This window comes from Neoarius graeffei, chromosome 5 (assembly GCF_027579695.1).
Source record: "Neoarius graeffei isolate fNeoGra1 chromosome 5, fNeoGra1.pri, whole genome shotgun sequence".
Taxonomy (NCBI): Eukaryota; Metazoa; Chordata; class Actinopteri; order Siluriformes; family Ariidae; genus Neoarius; species Neoarius graeffei.
The window spans coordinates 13,211,126-13,227,411 of record NC_083573.1 but is presented as its reverse complement, the minus strand read 5'-3'; the positions used below and the strand labels follow the sequence as shown (position 1 = coordinate 13,227,411).

Genomic DNA, 16,286 nt, shown 5'->3' with positions numbered 1-16,286 from the left:
AAATGATACATTCAGTTTAAACATTTGATATGTCATCTATGTTCTATTCTGAATAAAATATGGAATTTTGAAACTTCCACATCATTGCATTCCATTTTTATTTACAATGTGTACTTTGTCCCAACTTTTTTGGAATCGGGGTTGTACTTCACTTTTTACAAATTTTTATAAGGGGTGCCAATCATCATGGAGGGCACTGTATAATCTATTGATCCATCATCCGTAGCCGCTTATCCTGTTCTACAGGGTTGCAGGCCAACTGGAGCCTATCCCAGCTGACTATGGGATCATCGCAGGGCTGACACATAGACACAGACAACCATTCACACCTACAGTCAATTTAGAGCCACCAATTAGCCTAACCTGCATGCCTTTGGATTGTGGGGGAAACCAGAGCATGTGGAGGAAACCCACGCAGACATGGGGAGAGCATGCAAACTCCACACAGAAAGGCCCTTGTCGGCCACTGGGCTCGAACCCAGGACCTTCTTGCTGTGAGGCAACAGTGCTAACCACTACACCACCATGCCGCCCCTGTATAATCTTATACCAAATAAATAAAATATATTTTTTTAAACCCACAGATGTCAGTTCACATATTGGTTGCTTGATTAGTTTTTCAAGTTTTAGCATATTTAATTTGAGGACATTTTGACTTATAAGGCGTTCAAAAAATTTGTGAATGTAAGTCTCAGTAACATTAGCTCTGTGCAATAATTTCTGATTTGTGTGTGTGTGTGTGTGTGTGTGTGTGTGTCTGTCTGTCTGTCTGTCTCTAGGAACAGGGCATTGAGGTCACACGTAAGCACATGGAGCATCTGTATGTCTTTGCCCTCATGTGGAGTGTTGGTGCCCTACTTGAGTTGGACGATCGGAGAAAGATGGAGAGCTGGCTGCGTCACCATGACAGCATTCGTCTGGACCTACCGGACGTGTCATCCCACAGCGAGGATACCATTTTTGACTACTATGTCACATCCAACGGTCTGTGCCTTAAAACACACACTATTTTAGACACACACACACTTTCTCTCACTGTCTCCCAACTGTTCAGTCAGTTTTGTCACTCTACCTCACATCCAACTTCTCTCTTTTGTGCTCAGTGTCTTTTTACTTCACATACTAACCATAAATTGTCTCACGACATAAATCAACTCCACATCCTTCAGTGTTCACTGTATTGAAGTGTATGTCCTCTGCAACCTCTTGAATTTGAATTTAAACCTGTGTTGTCAATAAAAAACATTTTAAAAGCTGTGTCTCACATGGCATACTATGCACACATAGTTGTTACACACACTGCTTTTCTGTTTTTCCCTCACAACTGTTTTTCATGCTATCTTTATTTCCTAATTTGCTTTCATTTTTCCCTCTCTCTTTGAATCACCTGCTCATTCATGCAATTATCTTATCAGTTGATCGTGTAGTACAGTGTTTCTCAATCACAGCCGCGAAGCGCCATCTAATGGGCTGCATTTTTTTTTCAAGTTGAAGCTAATTTTTACAATTGCCGGGTTGCATCTGATGTCACATCCGCCTCATTAGATACGCAAGACATGAAGTGGCGGTCAGCTTAGCTGACTGTTCACAAAGTGTTACTATCACCGAGACACCTTGCTAGTTAAAATGCCCTACACTTGCATTGTTTCGGGCTGTTTGGCTCAAACCGTGAAACTGATAAGTTTTTTCCGGGTTCCCCATGAAGTGATAAAGGTGAAAAAGCAAAGGATTTTACCAAAAGATTATTAAAAAGGTGACACTTGAACCTTTCACTGTGATCAAAGGGAGCTGAGTCGAAAAACGCTCGAGTTTGCAGTGATCACTTCATGAAAGGTTTGTAAATTCCTCTGATTTATTTCGTTTGGATTCGCAAATCACTTTCCTCACCATTTTCCATTATTTCTTGATGTTTAAGTTCAGGAGACACTTCAGTCCTCAGATGTGTTTTGATTTACTGTTTGTTCTTGGTCGCCATATTGTAAGCTAATGTGTACTAGTGCATCTCAAGAAATTAGAATATTGAGAAAAAGTTCAATATTTTCCATCAGTTATTTAAGAAAGTGAAAATGTTATAGATTATAGACTCATTACACATAAACTAAAATGTTTCAAGCATTTTTCTATTTTAATTTTAATCAGTATGGCATACAGTACAAAACCATAAAAAAAACCATCTCAAAATATTAGAATATTTCATTTCGAGTTTGAGTACAACAGTATGAACACAGTGTATCTCTCGGTCTAGTTCAATACACACAACCACAATCATGGGGAAGACTGCTGACTTGACTGTTGTCCAGAAGATGATCACTGATGCCCTCCACAAGGAGGGTAAGCCACAAAAGGTTATTGCTGAAAAGGGTGGCTGGAAAAGGTGCACAAGCAACAGGGATGGCCGCAGTCTTGAGAGGATTGTCAAGAAAAGTTGATTCAAGAACTTGGGAGAGCTTCACAAGGAGTGGATTGAGGCTGGTGTCAGTGTATCAAGACCCATCACGAACAGACATCTTCAAAAAAGGGGATACAACTTTCGCATTCCTAATATCAAGCTACTCCTGAGCCAGAGACAATGTCAGAAGTGTCTTATCTGGGCTAAGGAGAGAAAGAAATGGACTGTTGCTCAGTGGTCCAAAGTCCTCTTTTCAGATGAAAGTACATTTTGCTTTTAATTTGGAAATCACGGTTCTAGAGTCTGGAGGAAGAGTGGAGAGGCACAGAATCCAAGGTGTTTGAAGCCCAGTGTGAAGTTTCCACAGTCTGTGATGATTTGGGGTGCCATGTCATCTGCTGGTGTTGGTCCACTCTATTTTATCAAGTCCAAGGTCAACACAGCCATCTACCAGGAGATTTTAGAGCACTTCATGCTTCCATCTGCTGACGAGCTTTTTGGAGATGCTGATTTCCTTTTCCAGCAGGACTTAGCACCTACCCACAGTGCCAAAACTACTACCAAATGGTTTGCTGACCATGATATTACTGTGTTTGATTGGCCAGCCAACTTGCCTGACCTGAACCCCATAGAGAGTCTATAGGGTATTGTCAAGAGGAAGATGAGAAACACCCGACCCAAAAATACAGATACGCTGAAGGCCACTATCAAAGCAACCTGGGCTTCAGTGACACCTCAGCAGTGCCACAGACTGATTACCTCCATGCCACACCGCATTGATACAGTAATTCATGATAAAGGAGCCCCAATCAAGTATTGAGTGTATACATGAATATACTTTTCAGAAGTTGGACATTTCTGTATTGTAAATCCTTTTTTTGATTGATCTTAGGGAATATTCTAATAATTTGAGATACTGGATTTCTGATTTTCATGAGCTATAAGCCATAATCATCAAAATTAAAACAAAAAAGGCTTTAAATATTTCACTTTACATGTAATGAATATAGACTATATGAAAGTTTACCTTTTTGAATTAAATTATGAAATAAAGGAACTTTTTCATGGTATTCTAATTGTTTGAGATGCACTAGTATATAATACACATAATACCCAGGTCATTAAAGGGGTTTCTGTGGATCTTTGTGAATGATTTACCTGGAAGAGAAGAGCAAGGATGATTGAGAATTGAGTGGCTGTGGTTTGTTTACACTCGATACTAAAACTTGTAGTGTCCTAGCAACCATCACAAAGACGCGTACAAAAAGCCCAGAAATTCCTCCTTTCCTGGGGAAAAAAACAATACAGGATTTATCTTGTAGTGTCCTGATCCCCGGATCTTTAACCCAGCCACATATAAAAAGTTATACACCTCCATGCTCTTCCAGGTTTTCATCTGTTTGTCCATGTAGAATGATGTCTGCAGCACCAGGTAGTTTGAAATGTTGGGAAATCAGTGGCTGGATAATTTTCCAACTCATAGGAAAAATCCTTCTTTGTTAGCGTGTAAGGCTCTACCCCATTGAGTGCTTTCTGTATCCACTTCTTTTGAGTGTACTTCTTGGTTTTAATAACTTGCTTGTTTGCTGTACACAAACATGGCAATAAGTTCTTGTGTTAATGGACCAGACTCCACTTTTGGATCATTAATCCCTTTTGAGTGAGAATGCCCTGCATGCATGATTTTATGTTGGCTTCTGGCACATCCATACAGTTTTAAATACGATACTTACAATTAAAAACAGTTTGTTTTTATTGCATTTATTTAATTCCTGGGCTCCCATCTGTAACAGGGAGTGATGTTGCATCCCATTAATACACTTTACAATAGATCCTTAGATTCTAATAGGATAGATGAGCCAAAATAATTGGGGATCATTTTTAATGGGCCCTGACTCGTTACAAGTAGGAATAGGTGGGCCTCTAAGCAGAAAAGGTTGAGAACCCCTGATGTATATAATATATAGGCAGCAGTCCAATGTGTAAAATCATGCTTCTGTTAATATCCACACCAAACATCAGAATTTGATCTCTGTAATCATGGCATGGATGTTGGGGCAAGGCAAGCTGGTTTGAGTATTTCAGAAACTGCTGAATTAGTGAGCAGTATTTCCCCCAGTGAGAGAGCCAGACTGGTTTGAGCTGACAAAGGCTATAGTAACTCAAATAATCACTCTTTACACCCGTGGTGAGCAGAAAAGCATCTCAGGTTGCCCCCTTTAAAGAATGCTCTCTCTACTCTTGAATTTTTGCCTTTCTTTCCTCAAATAACATTTCGTTTTGCTCATATATCCCAAGCTAATCTTGTGGTTTCTAAGCTTTGATTCATTCTCTGTCTGTTCTTGGATAATCCTCATCACACACAAACAACCAGATTATACAAATGGCACATTTTTGGTCAACCAAAAATTCTTTCCAAGAATCACTGTCGGAATGGTGACTTGGTTTTAGTTTGCTTGTTCTTTATTTTAAAGTTAGTTTAATTGAAAAAAATCAGACAAGGGCACTGCCTTACGTATAGTGCTGGACTGGCTATACCTTCCTCTGATGATCCACTGTTAATTGGTATGTCAGTGGGGGATATTGGGGATAAGACTTAGGGATACTAACAAATCTTATTTCATTAAACCAGTATCGCTATTGTACAATGGTCATTCCTGTATCCCTCATACTGTTATTTTTATCACTACCATATCACTTTATTCTGTCATGCCAATGTCTCCACTTATAATAGTACTTTGTCATATGAGTATTTCTATCTTAACAAAGGATTCTGTTGTACCAGTATCTCTATCTTGCAAAGGTGTACCATCATCTCATCTCATCTCATTATCTCTAGCCGCTTTATCCTTCTACAGGGTCGCAGGCAAGCTGGAGCCTATCCCAGCTGACTACGGGCGAAAGGCGGGGTACACCCTGGACAAGTCGCCAGATCATCACAGGGCTGACACATAGACACAGACAACCATTCACACTCACACCTATGGTCAATTTAGAGTCACCAGTTAACCTAACCTGCATGTCTTTGGACTGTGGGGGAAACCGGAGCACCCGGAGGAAACCCACGCGGGCACGGGGAGAACATGCAAACTCCGCACAGAAAGGCCCTCGCCGGCCACGGGGCTCGAACCCGGACCTTCTTGCTGTGAGGCGACAGCGTTAACCACTACACCACCGTGCCGCCCGTGTACCATCATACCAGGATTATTCCATTTCACTACTATCTTTATAGTACAGAATTCTGCCATACTAGTACCTGCATATCATAGTCTTTAGACATATCAGTATATTCGTCATATGTCTCTACCATATCACAGTGTTTCTTCAAAATGGTGTATTTTTTCACATGTACTTGTAATAACAAATCAGTCTTATCTCATGATTTGAGGTCAAAGCTTTTCCTTTTTTTATACCCCCACTCCAAGGGGGGATACTGGTTTACCTCTGTCTGTCCGTATCTCCATCCATCTGAAACACGCTTTTTCTCAGCAACCACAAATCATAGCCACTTGGTACCAAACTTCAGTTTGAGGTTCTATACCGCAGGGCTTGAAATTTGCGGTGGTCCGGTCACCCGAGGTGACTTAATTTGTCATTTGGCGGGTAATTCCTGTCACTAGCCAGCCTGACTGGCTAGTTGAAAAAAAATGTATATGAAGCGAAGATTCAGACACACCGTCAACTAAAGCCGCCACATATTAAGTGTGTGCCGTGTCTGTGTTAATCGATGTGTTTATCGGCAGGACAGAAACTACCGAAGAATTCCGAATCATATCGTGTACGAGTCAGGCTGTCGGTTTTTTCACTACTGCGCATGCATATAACGCATCTCGTTGAATATCGCGGTAATCACGTGTAGCATTGGAACAGGTGGGTGGAGCACAGAAGCACGGCAGGCCAGAACTGAGTTCTCAATGAACTATTTATTGCTAGCTTTTCAGCCTTTTATCACTTCCCAGCCCCGCGCGCGCACACAAGTGTTCTGGTCGGGGAGAGAGAGCTCCCTTTCTCTGCTCTCCTCTCCTTTTAAAGGGCGCGGTCACTGGGGAAGATACACAAACACAGGTTAATCCCCATCAGGTGCAATGATTCCACCGCTTACCGTACCTTCCCTGACTCCGCCCTCCATTCACAGACCGCCGCTTGGCCACGCCCCCGCTGCCACATCACGTTATCAAATTCAATAGATGTGGCCACATTATCTAACCACTACACCACCGTGCCGCCCGTTTTCAATACTCATACACCAAGTTGCCAAGTTTTCCAATATCTTATTATTTGTTGATATTATATTATGGTGCTCTGTGTTGTTCTCATTTATGTATTTAACAACAATATCAAAATACTCGGGTCTTGAAATAAATGCACATTAGTCATGAACAATGGTAACTACTCTCTTTTGTGTTATTTTCGACAGAAGTAAAATTCATACATGAACAAATTTTGGCTAGCTGATTTTCTGTTTGGCCAGTTACTTTGGAAGGTACTGTAACTAGTCCTGGTGAAAAAATATATGACTTTCTAGGCCTGATACCGTGTATACTGTTTTCAAGTCTGTCGCACATCAACTTCCTGATTATCGACTGAATGTATTTACGAAACATATAGGGTGGATTTACAAAATTTTCGTAACACCGTTTTCAGCAGCTGCTTGATATTTAGTACTGAGCTTCAGCTTGGGGTTCTATACTGTGTATACCATTTTCAGGTCTGTCCCACATTGACTTCCTGTTTACTGACTTAATATATTTATGAAATGTAGCATGGATTTACAAAATTTTCATAACACACTTCTCAGCAACAACAAATCACAACTGCTTAATATTTGGTACCAAGCTTCAGCTTGGGGTTCTATACTATGTATACCGTTTTCAGGTCTGTCCCGCATCAACTTCCTGTTTACCGACTGAATGTATTTATGAAACATATAGGGTGGATTTTGACACTATTTCAAGAAGCAAAATGCTATTTCAAAATGATAGTTTACCAGGAGGCTATTTGAAATACCTGGGGAGAACACTGCTCTTTACTTACTTATTTCAGTGTTAATTATTTGTTGAAGTCAACATTCATAATAAGTGCCCTATTCCTTCGATTGCTTGCATTCTGATATAAGCGAGAGCGGGGGTATTCGTAAGTGAGCTGTACCTCACAGTTGATCTTGTGGGGTTTTTCTTTTTTTTAGGTCAGTGGTTCCACTGGAGCTCCAGTGTCGAGGAGTATATCTATCCACCAGACTGGACACCAGACTATGGCTCCATCCTGGTGCCTAACGTGGACAACGTGCGCACAGACTTCCTTATTCAGACCATCAGCAAGCAGGGCAAGGTGAGAGAGGCTTAGTAGAGATCTCCAATCATGAAGCATGGTTTATTTTGTTTCAGTATTGTTTCCATCAATATTATTAATCAAGATCAGTATTCAGTCAATAATGTTTACATTAATAATATTCATCATGATAAAAACATGTTATATTTTGTGTATATTAAGATCCATTTTAGAATAAATTGCTATGAAATATGAACTTTTCACTTTTTCTTCCACCTGTTCATGTCTTCCAGGCTGTGCTCTTGATTGGAGAGCAGGGTACTGCTAAAACAGTCATTATTAAACGTTTCTTGTCCAAATATGACCCAGAATCACACATCACTAAGAACCTCAACTTCTCTTCAGCTACCACTCCATTTATGTTTCAGGTTCCTGCAATTTATTTATTTTTTGCTCTTTTTTATGTTCATGAGATATTGGGTAAAGGTTTTAAACCACAGATGTTAGACATGATTACAAATAATTTGTATTTCTAGACAGGGGCACCAGTAGAAGTTTTGGGCCCTATGAAAGAATATAATATTGCTCCCCCTCTCTCTTGACATTTCTGGTAACCCAACTTCTTCATGATGGTGTCAATCTACTGATGGTTCATCATCAATTCTGCTTCTACCGTGCGCAGCTGACGTTAGTGCTGGATTGGAAGGCAACAAACCTAATGCGGTGTCATGCTCTGCCTCTGCCTACACAAGATTGTACCGTGTCTTAAATAGGGAGAAGGGTGAAATATAACCCCTTTGGACATCATGTGTACAATTGTACACATGAAGTTCCATAGCATGAAGTTCCATAGCATTTTTCCTTGTGTCCAAAGGGGATAAAGACTATCTATTCTAATAATTTTCTGGAAAACTAAACCAGAAGGTTGCTGTATTTGCACATTTTGAGAGACAAAATTATTAAAGATTTTTTAAATTAAATGAACTAACACATGGTAATAATATTAAATATTGTCCCCTGGGGGCCCTCTGTCAATGCTGGGCCCATCCTAACCATCCCCCCCCCCCCCCCCCCCCCAATGGTGCCCCTGCTTCTAGAAAGAAAAAAAAAAAGACATCTACCAGTTAATGTCTATTACCTGGAAAATTATGGGGAAAAATTTATTGGATTAAGTCTCACTTATTTTGACTATTTCTTGGCCACAGGTGTTGGGATTGATTTTGAGGGAATTTTTACTGCATTTCTATTAGATTTGGATTTTAATTGGTTATTTATGGGTTTCCAGCGCTCTGTGGAGAGCTACCTAGACAAGCGGATGGGTACCACATATGGCCCACCAGCAGGCAAGAAGATGTCCATCTTTATTGATGACATCAACATGCCTGTCGTCAATGAGTGGGGAGACCAGGTATGCTGTAGTATCATCTTTTTCTTCTTCTTCTTCTTTCAGCTGCTCCCATTAGAAGTTGCCACAGCAGATCACCATGATCCGTAGATTTGATTTGGCATAGGTTTTTACACCAGATACTCTTCCTGACATAACCCTCCCCAGTCTATCTGGGCTTGGGACTGGCACTAAGTATGCATTGGCTTGTGCAACCCCCGTGACTGGGGATTATGCTGTAGTATAGGTCTGTGAAAATTGAATGGCATATGGCATTCAAATATCTCTGAATTTCCTTTATAAATGAGTGTGTTTCTGTTTGATAGACCACTCTGTAATAGTATTGAGATATACTGGTACAGCAGGTATATTACATTACAGTATGTAGCGTTATGATTTGCTAATCATAGTGTCTTTTAATCATTTCACCTACTACATATGGTGTCACTCACCTGTTAGATGGCTGCTGGGAGAAATATATACATGGTTGTGCCATACAAAAATGACAGCAGAAGTAATAGATATGGCAAAACATATGCAGCCTTCCTTTAGGGATTTCTCAAGAAGGGAAATAAGTTCACACCATACACTTCTTCTCCTTCTCAAAAGGTTACAAATGAGATTGTACGCCAGATGATGGAGCAGAGGGGCTTCTATAACCTGGAGAAACCTGGAGAGTTTACCAACATGGTGGACATCCAGTTCCTGGCGGCCATGATTCACCCGGGTGGAGGACGCAATGACATTCCCCAGAGGCTCAAGAGGCAGTTCTCCATCTTTAACTGCACTTTACCCTCCAACGCCTCTATCGACAAGATCTTCGGTCAGTACACACAAGCTTTCATTCGGCAGCACAGTGAAATAACAGATTTGCAGAATAGGATTGTAAGAGCTTGCCTTGTAGCTAACACGGGAGATAGGATGGCAGACAGTAACTCAGGAATATAACATAAATGATGAAAAAAAACAAGCACACTGCATTTTTACCTGAGGATAATCTAAAATGCGCATTAACACTGTAGGTATTGCGTAGATATTACTATCCATCCATCCATTATCTGTAGCTACTTATCCTGTTCTACAGGGTCGCAGGCAAGCTGGAGCCTATCCCAGCTGACTATGGGCAAGAGGTGGGGTACACCCTGGACAAGTCGCCAGGTTATCGCAGGGCATAGATATTACTTATATTTGGATAATACTTTTACATTTTTGGGCTTGGTTCCTCACAACACAACAGTGTAACAACCTGTTCATCATGTCGTTACTATTTTTTCTACTTTTTTAATACAGAAATCTGGGAACGAGGGAGCCTTGGGATGCTTAAAAATGGCTTGATATTGGACAACATTTTGGCAAGACTTTACAAAGATGCATAATTTATAGTGTACTACATGTCAATGTCTCCAATAAGGCCAAATCAAGAGACAGATGAGGGTGATAAAGGGTTGGCAGTGACTGGTAATAGCTAATAAAAAGGGGCACACGTGAACAAGCTTGGGGTGATTCAGTAAAATTTGTTCATGATTTCTACAAAGACCTTATTGTGTATTCCACAGTCTCAGAATTTAATAAAGGTTTCATATCATGTCCTTGTTACAAAGTCACACAGTGCCATAATTACATACCGATTGGTGCTCACTGTCCTGCATGTTTATTTATTCTCCTGGCCTTGAACTTGGATCATTATATTGAAGGCCTTCATCTTATTATCTTTTAAAAAATAGTTTTTCAGTCACAATCCCATAGCCCCTCAACCTTCACTTTTTCATAGATCCACTGTGGTTGCTTCAAGTCCCATTTAGTGATATAGGAATGCTTTTGCCATTTTGCAAATTAAAACCAGGACCATATAAAATAGTGTCACAGTAGCTATTCAACTCTCTTTTTTTTTTTTTTCTATAACCTAACCAGGCTTGTAGTACTCAAGTCTGACTCATGCCCTAATTTTAAGGACTCATGACTCGACTTGGACTTGAACACTGATGACTTGGACTCGTGCATTAACTGGATTCAGACTCGTAAATTGGAGCTGAGGACTCAGATTTTTTCTTAATTTTTTTGTAACATGCCATAATAATTTGGCATAAGATATTTATCTCATCTCATCTCATTATCTCTAGCCGCTTTATCCTTCTACAGGGTTGCAGGCAAGCTGGAGCCTATCCCAGCTGACTACGGGCGAAAGGCGGGGTACACCCTGGACAAGTCGCCAGGGGCCTCATGTACAAAGCTTGCGTACGCACAAAAAAGCTACGTACGTCACTTTCTGCGCAAACATTGGTATGTACAAAGATTGACTTGGCGTGGAAAAGTGCGGTACTCTACGCAAACCTCATGGCTGGCGTACCATGTCCCCTGGTGCATCTTGTACTTGGCGACACTTAGAGGCAGAGCAACGCAACTACATTTAGGCCTACTCGGTCAAGAGTCATGACATGGCGATAAGAGGCATCCAAAAATGCATCAGAACATCAGGATGCGTGAATTGAAATGTATGTCAGTCATACGACATTGTCGAGACACATAATGCGAGACTGTTGGGTAAATGCCAACAGATCCATCAACCATCCCTTCCATATTGTAATTACGGGAAATGAGAAACCCCAGCAATATCATTTCGATATTATTTCCATTGACTATTGGTTAATTAATTAAATTAAAGAATGCACATGCAGGACCATGCATTGCAGCTAGCTTAATAGATCTTCCTCGCACATTTGCCGCGAGGTGTCAGACTGAAATATTATTAGTTGATGTTGCGTGGGGTAGCCTTATCACATAATTACCAAGATCAATATATGAAACGATTTCCAAGTGCGTACAAATCAGACACAACCGCGGTGTGTGGCGTGTTACACAATGTGGCGCAGCGGCACGGCGTGCCAATAATGGAGCGAGACCTGCCGAAGGACCCAGACCCTGGGCCTCACAACGAGGTGCCACAGCGACATGGCATACAAACCCGGCAGCGCTTAATAGCCACAATGTGAAAAGGTAAGGACAGACGGGACACCATTCATTTTTTAAGATATTCTTTTAATGTGTTATTCAGTTCCTTCAATTCCTCGCGGATTCGCTCGAGGTTGTCATTAATCGCCTCTATCCCCTTTAAAATTTCCCCCTGCGACTCAAGGACCGCGCGCATCAGCACCCCGCCTGTGGACCCGGCGACAGGGGCAGGCGGTGGAGAAGGGGGGCAGGTGACAGTGACGCTGAATCCGCTCGGCTGGGGGTCCTCTTCCTGCTCGAGTGGGATGGACTGGGGGCCTCCTGTTGTTCCCTGGCACCCTGCGAGAATACATTTGTCATTAAAATCCTATTGTGGAAAATATGTGCACATGTTTTATTTCTGGTTACATGTGGCTAGGAATATTGGGCCTACTAAGAGAGGAAGACATTTCCTCAAATACAGGGTGTCCCCAAAAAAATGTACACATTAGAGCACTAAAGGTGTGTTTTTGTTTTCAAAACCCATGTAACTCAAATAGACACTCGTGGCGCAGGCACTGCGGACGATGTGAATCATACCGTTATCTTGGTATAGGCTACATTCACATTCAGTGGCATACAATCACTGACCGTTGCATGTCTCATAGCATACACTTTGAACATCACTTTAATTGGAGGTGACAGAACAATTAAGTGATGTATGTGAATTCTATTACACTGTGCTAAAGGCAGGGATTAACACGAATTAATGTTAAATGTTAATAAATGTTAAATGTTAATTTGATTAACGCGAGATTTCTAACATTTAATTAACATTAACGCGTTAGTAAAAGTTGCCATGTCTTTTACCTAACGCGGGCCTTAGTGCAGGTCTATTTATACTAATTAACATATTCAGTGTGGAATAATTGAGGGAGGAGACGGGGCAGGGAACGGGGCTCGTGCATGTGCGCCGAATTCCACGTTGATTGGGATGTACAACAGGAGAGTGCGTGGAAACCTTCGTACGCACTAATTGATACATCCGGATTTTTTTGGTCGTACGCAAATTTCCCGATTTTGACGTGCGCACATATTTAGTGGCAAATCCACGCAGGTCTTTGTACATGAGGCCCCAGGTCATCACAGGGCTGACAATAAGATATTTATATCTACATTAATTTTTGTACTAATTTCGTGCAAAAGCATCATATCTGTACGCCTTGGCGTGTGCATCAGATAGACTCTCGGGCATGCTCCAGACAGTGTGTGCGCCAAGGGGACTCTCACGCGCATACCATAAACGACTCGCACCTGCGCAGGATTAAGGCGTAATCAGTACGCAGATAGCAGCAGATAGCGTGATTATAAATAACAGACTTCTATAACTGTGTCTTATATAGTCACAAAGTATAACTGTGAAACCAGGAAATTCATTATAGTTCTAACATGAAGTCTGTTTTGTTGAAGTTATAAACTGTTCATTGGTGGAAATTTGAATGCAAAACTGTCAATGACAACTGCAGTCCTAAAGTTAGCATGTCAACTGTAGTCCTCAGGCATAAATGTATTACTGTAAGCATCCAGAGCCAACTTCCAAGTGTGAATTTCAATTGTCCATATGGGGCTGTCCTCCACAGGGGCGATGTGATGAGACTCCAGCCAGATGTAGGGCATCAGGATGCTGACCCATCCTGATGCCCTACATCTGGCTGGAGTCTCATCACAGAAGAGGTCAGCATCTTACTGGTGTCTCAGGATCTACATGTAACTCAGAGAGGGACAGACAAAGGGAAGAGATAGGTGGGAGGAGAAAGAGAGGGAGAAAACACAGGTTGTTAGGTATGCCCAATGTCACCTAAAGAGTAAGAACAGTATACATTTTTGCACTGAGTGCAAGCAGGGACTCCGGCAAGACCAACTATGACTGCATAACTAAAAGGGGAGAGCCAGAAGGCAACACAGACATGAGGGCACCCTGGGACATAAAACAGTCAAAAACTAAGAAATACAATGAACCATGAGTACACAAAAACAAGGCTTGGACTAAAATTAACTGCTTGAATGATAAGAATTCACAATAATACATGATACAACAGGGGAAACATCGACAAACTGATCAAGGACTAACACTGAACAGGTGATCACAAAAAGATAACAAAACAGAGACAGGACAGAGGTGGAGACAAGACCAAAACAGAAACGAAATAAACAAAAGCAGATGGAGAACCAAAAACAAAACACATGATTTGAAGAGGGAATTTCTGATTTGTTTGCATTTATTTAAAATATTTGTGAAGGACATCAGTAATTTTCAGATCTTTGAGGGGAAATGTTATTGTTTTATAAAATGCGTCTTAGTAGAGTATCTGTAAGTTTCTCTTTTCCTTCCAAGTTATACACGAATGAAGGTCAAACCAGACAGAAATATACAAAGCAGTGTAGAGTAGTGTCAAGGCAGAGTGATTCAATCAGGCGTTATGGAACCGTCTGAATGTTTGTTTCAACATGCAACTTAGAATGACAAATCTTATTTTTGAGCAAAATTATCTTTGTCTTTAAAAAAGATGCCACCATCATGAAGTGAAGTGGTAATGATTTCATAAAAGGTTGTTGGTTATCCATGTAGCAAACAAGCTGTGAATTAATTAACGACTAAAACCTTTCTAAAGGTTATTCATCATTATGAATTGATTATAGGTAGTTTGCTGGCAGTAAGAAAAAATTTTAGCATTTAAATCAATTTTCTCTCAATTTTTTCACTCACTCTCTTCTGTTTTAAACAGGAGTGATCGGTACGGGTCACTTTTGCTCCCATCGTGGTTTCTCTGAGGCTGTGAGGGACACCATTGTCCATCTCGTACCCCTGACTCGCCACCTCTGGCAGACCACCAAGCTGAAGATGCTGCCCACGCCAGCCAACTTCCATTACATCTTCAACCTCCGTGACCTTTCCCGCATCTGGCAGGGCATGCTGAATGTCACAGCCGACGTGGTCCATTCACCTAATGTAATGTCTAATACCAAGAATTGTTACTAAAAAACAAACCACGGATTAAAACACCTGTTTACACAGTGTTAAACCCTAATTCATTATGCATAATTTTGTCCCTATGTCTTTTTAGTAAATGGTATTTTTTAAATTAATCTTCTTTAAATATGAAAATAAATCAATAAGCAAACATTTACATATATTACAGTTTGACAAGTATTTCTCTGTTTCATTCATTCATTCATTTTCTATACCGCTTGTACATCGTGGGTCATGGGTGAATTGGAGCCAATCCCACATGACATTAGTCAAGAAGCAGGTACAACCTTGACAGGTCACCAGTCTATTGTGGGGCAAACACAGAGAGAGAGACAGACAATCATCCACACTCAAGTTCACATCTATGGGCAATTTAGAGTGGACAGTTGATCTAATCCTCATGATTTTGAGCAGAAAGGCTCCAATTGACCAGCAGGTTTGAACCCAGAACCTGCTTGCTGGGAGGCAAAAGTGCTAATCACTGCACTGAAGAACCCCTTTCATTAGTTTTTATTTTTATTTCATCTTTTGGTTTGTTTTTTTGTTTGTTTGTTTTATTTATTTATTTTTTATTCAAATTAGTTATAATAAGTTTTACAAGTGCCCTGCGATGATCTGGCGACTTGTCCAGGGTGTACCCCACCTTTCGCCCGTAGTCAGCTGGGATAGGCTCCAGCTTGCCTGCGACCCTGTAGAACAGGATAAAGCAGCTAGAGATAATGAAATGAGATGAAGTTTTACAAGTGCCCTGCGATAATCTGGCGACTTGATTGATTGATTGATTGATTGATTGATTGATTGATTGATTGATTCCGAAGAGTAAAGATATAAAAAAACCACAAACAAAAAAAACCAAAATAAAAAATGCAATCATCAAAACATCATCATAAAGAGAATAGCGTAGCCACAAGGCAGGTACACTTGTCCAGGGTGTACCCCGCCTTTCGCCCGTAGTCAGCTGGGATAGGCTCCAGCTTGCCTGCGACCCTGTAGAACAGGATAAAGCAGCTAGAGATAATGAGATGAGATGAGAATTTTTACAAGTGCTGAGGATTTTTATTTTGGAAAATTGACATTTTAGATTAGGGTTTGTTTTTGTTTTGTTTTTTAGTTTTTCAGGCTTCAGGTATTGCACAGCAAGCATTATCTTCTTTCGAGTTTTATGGCAGCCGTTATTACTCTGCCACCTTTCAGAACTTGTCTGTTACTGTTTCGAGAGGGAAAACAAAATGAAAACGAAGGTGATTTTACCTGCAATTCTATTTCATTTTCGTTCGTGTTGCATT

At 40.8% G+C, this 16,286-nt stretch overlaps 1 protein-coding gene across 1 annotated transcript in view; it reads left to right on the top strand.

The window, feature by feature from the left end:
- The window catches only part of LOC132886518 (dynein axonemal heavy chain 5-like), a 310,505-nt gene that overhangs the window by 191,852 nt on the left and 102,367 nt on the right, over positions 1-16,286 (top strand). Inside the window, exons 46-51 of the mRNA XM_060921229.1 lie at positions 780-984; positions 7,575-7,717; positions 7,951-8,085; positions 8,943-9,065; positions 9,651-9,864; positions 14,756-14,979. Of these exons, the coding sequence (XP_060777212.1) occupies positions 780-984; positions 7,575-7,717; positions 7,951-8,085; positions 8,943-9,065; positions 9,651-9,864; positions 14,756-14,979 (1,044 nt within the window). The remainder of the gene's footprint in view (positions 1-779; positions 985-7,574; positions 7,718-7,950; positions 8,086-8,942; positions 9,066-9,650; positions 9,865-14,755; positions 14,980-16,286) is intronic.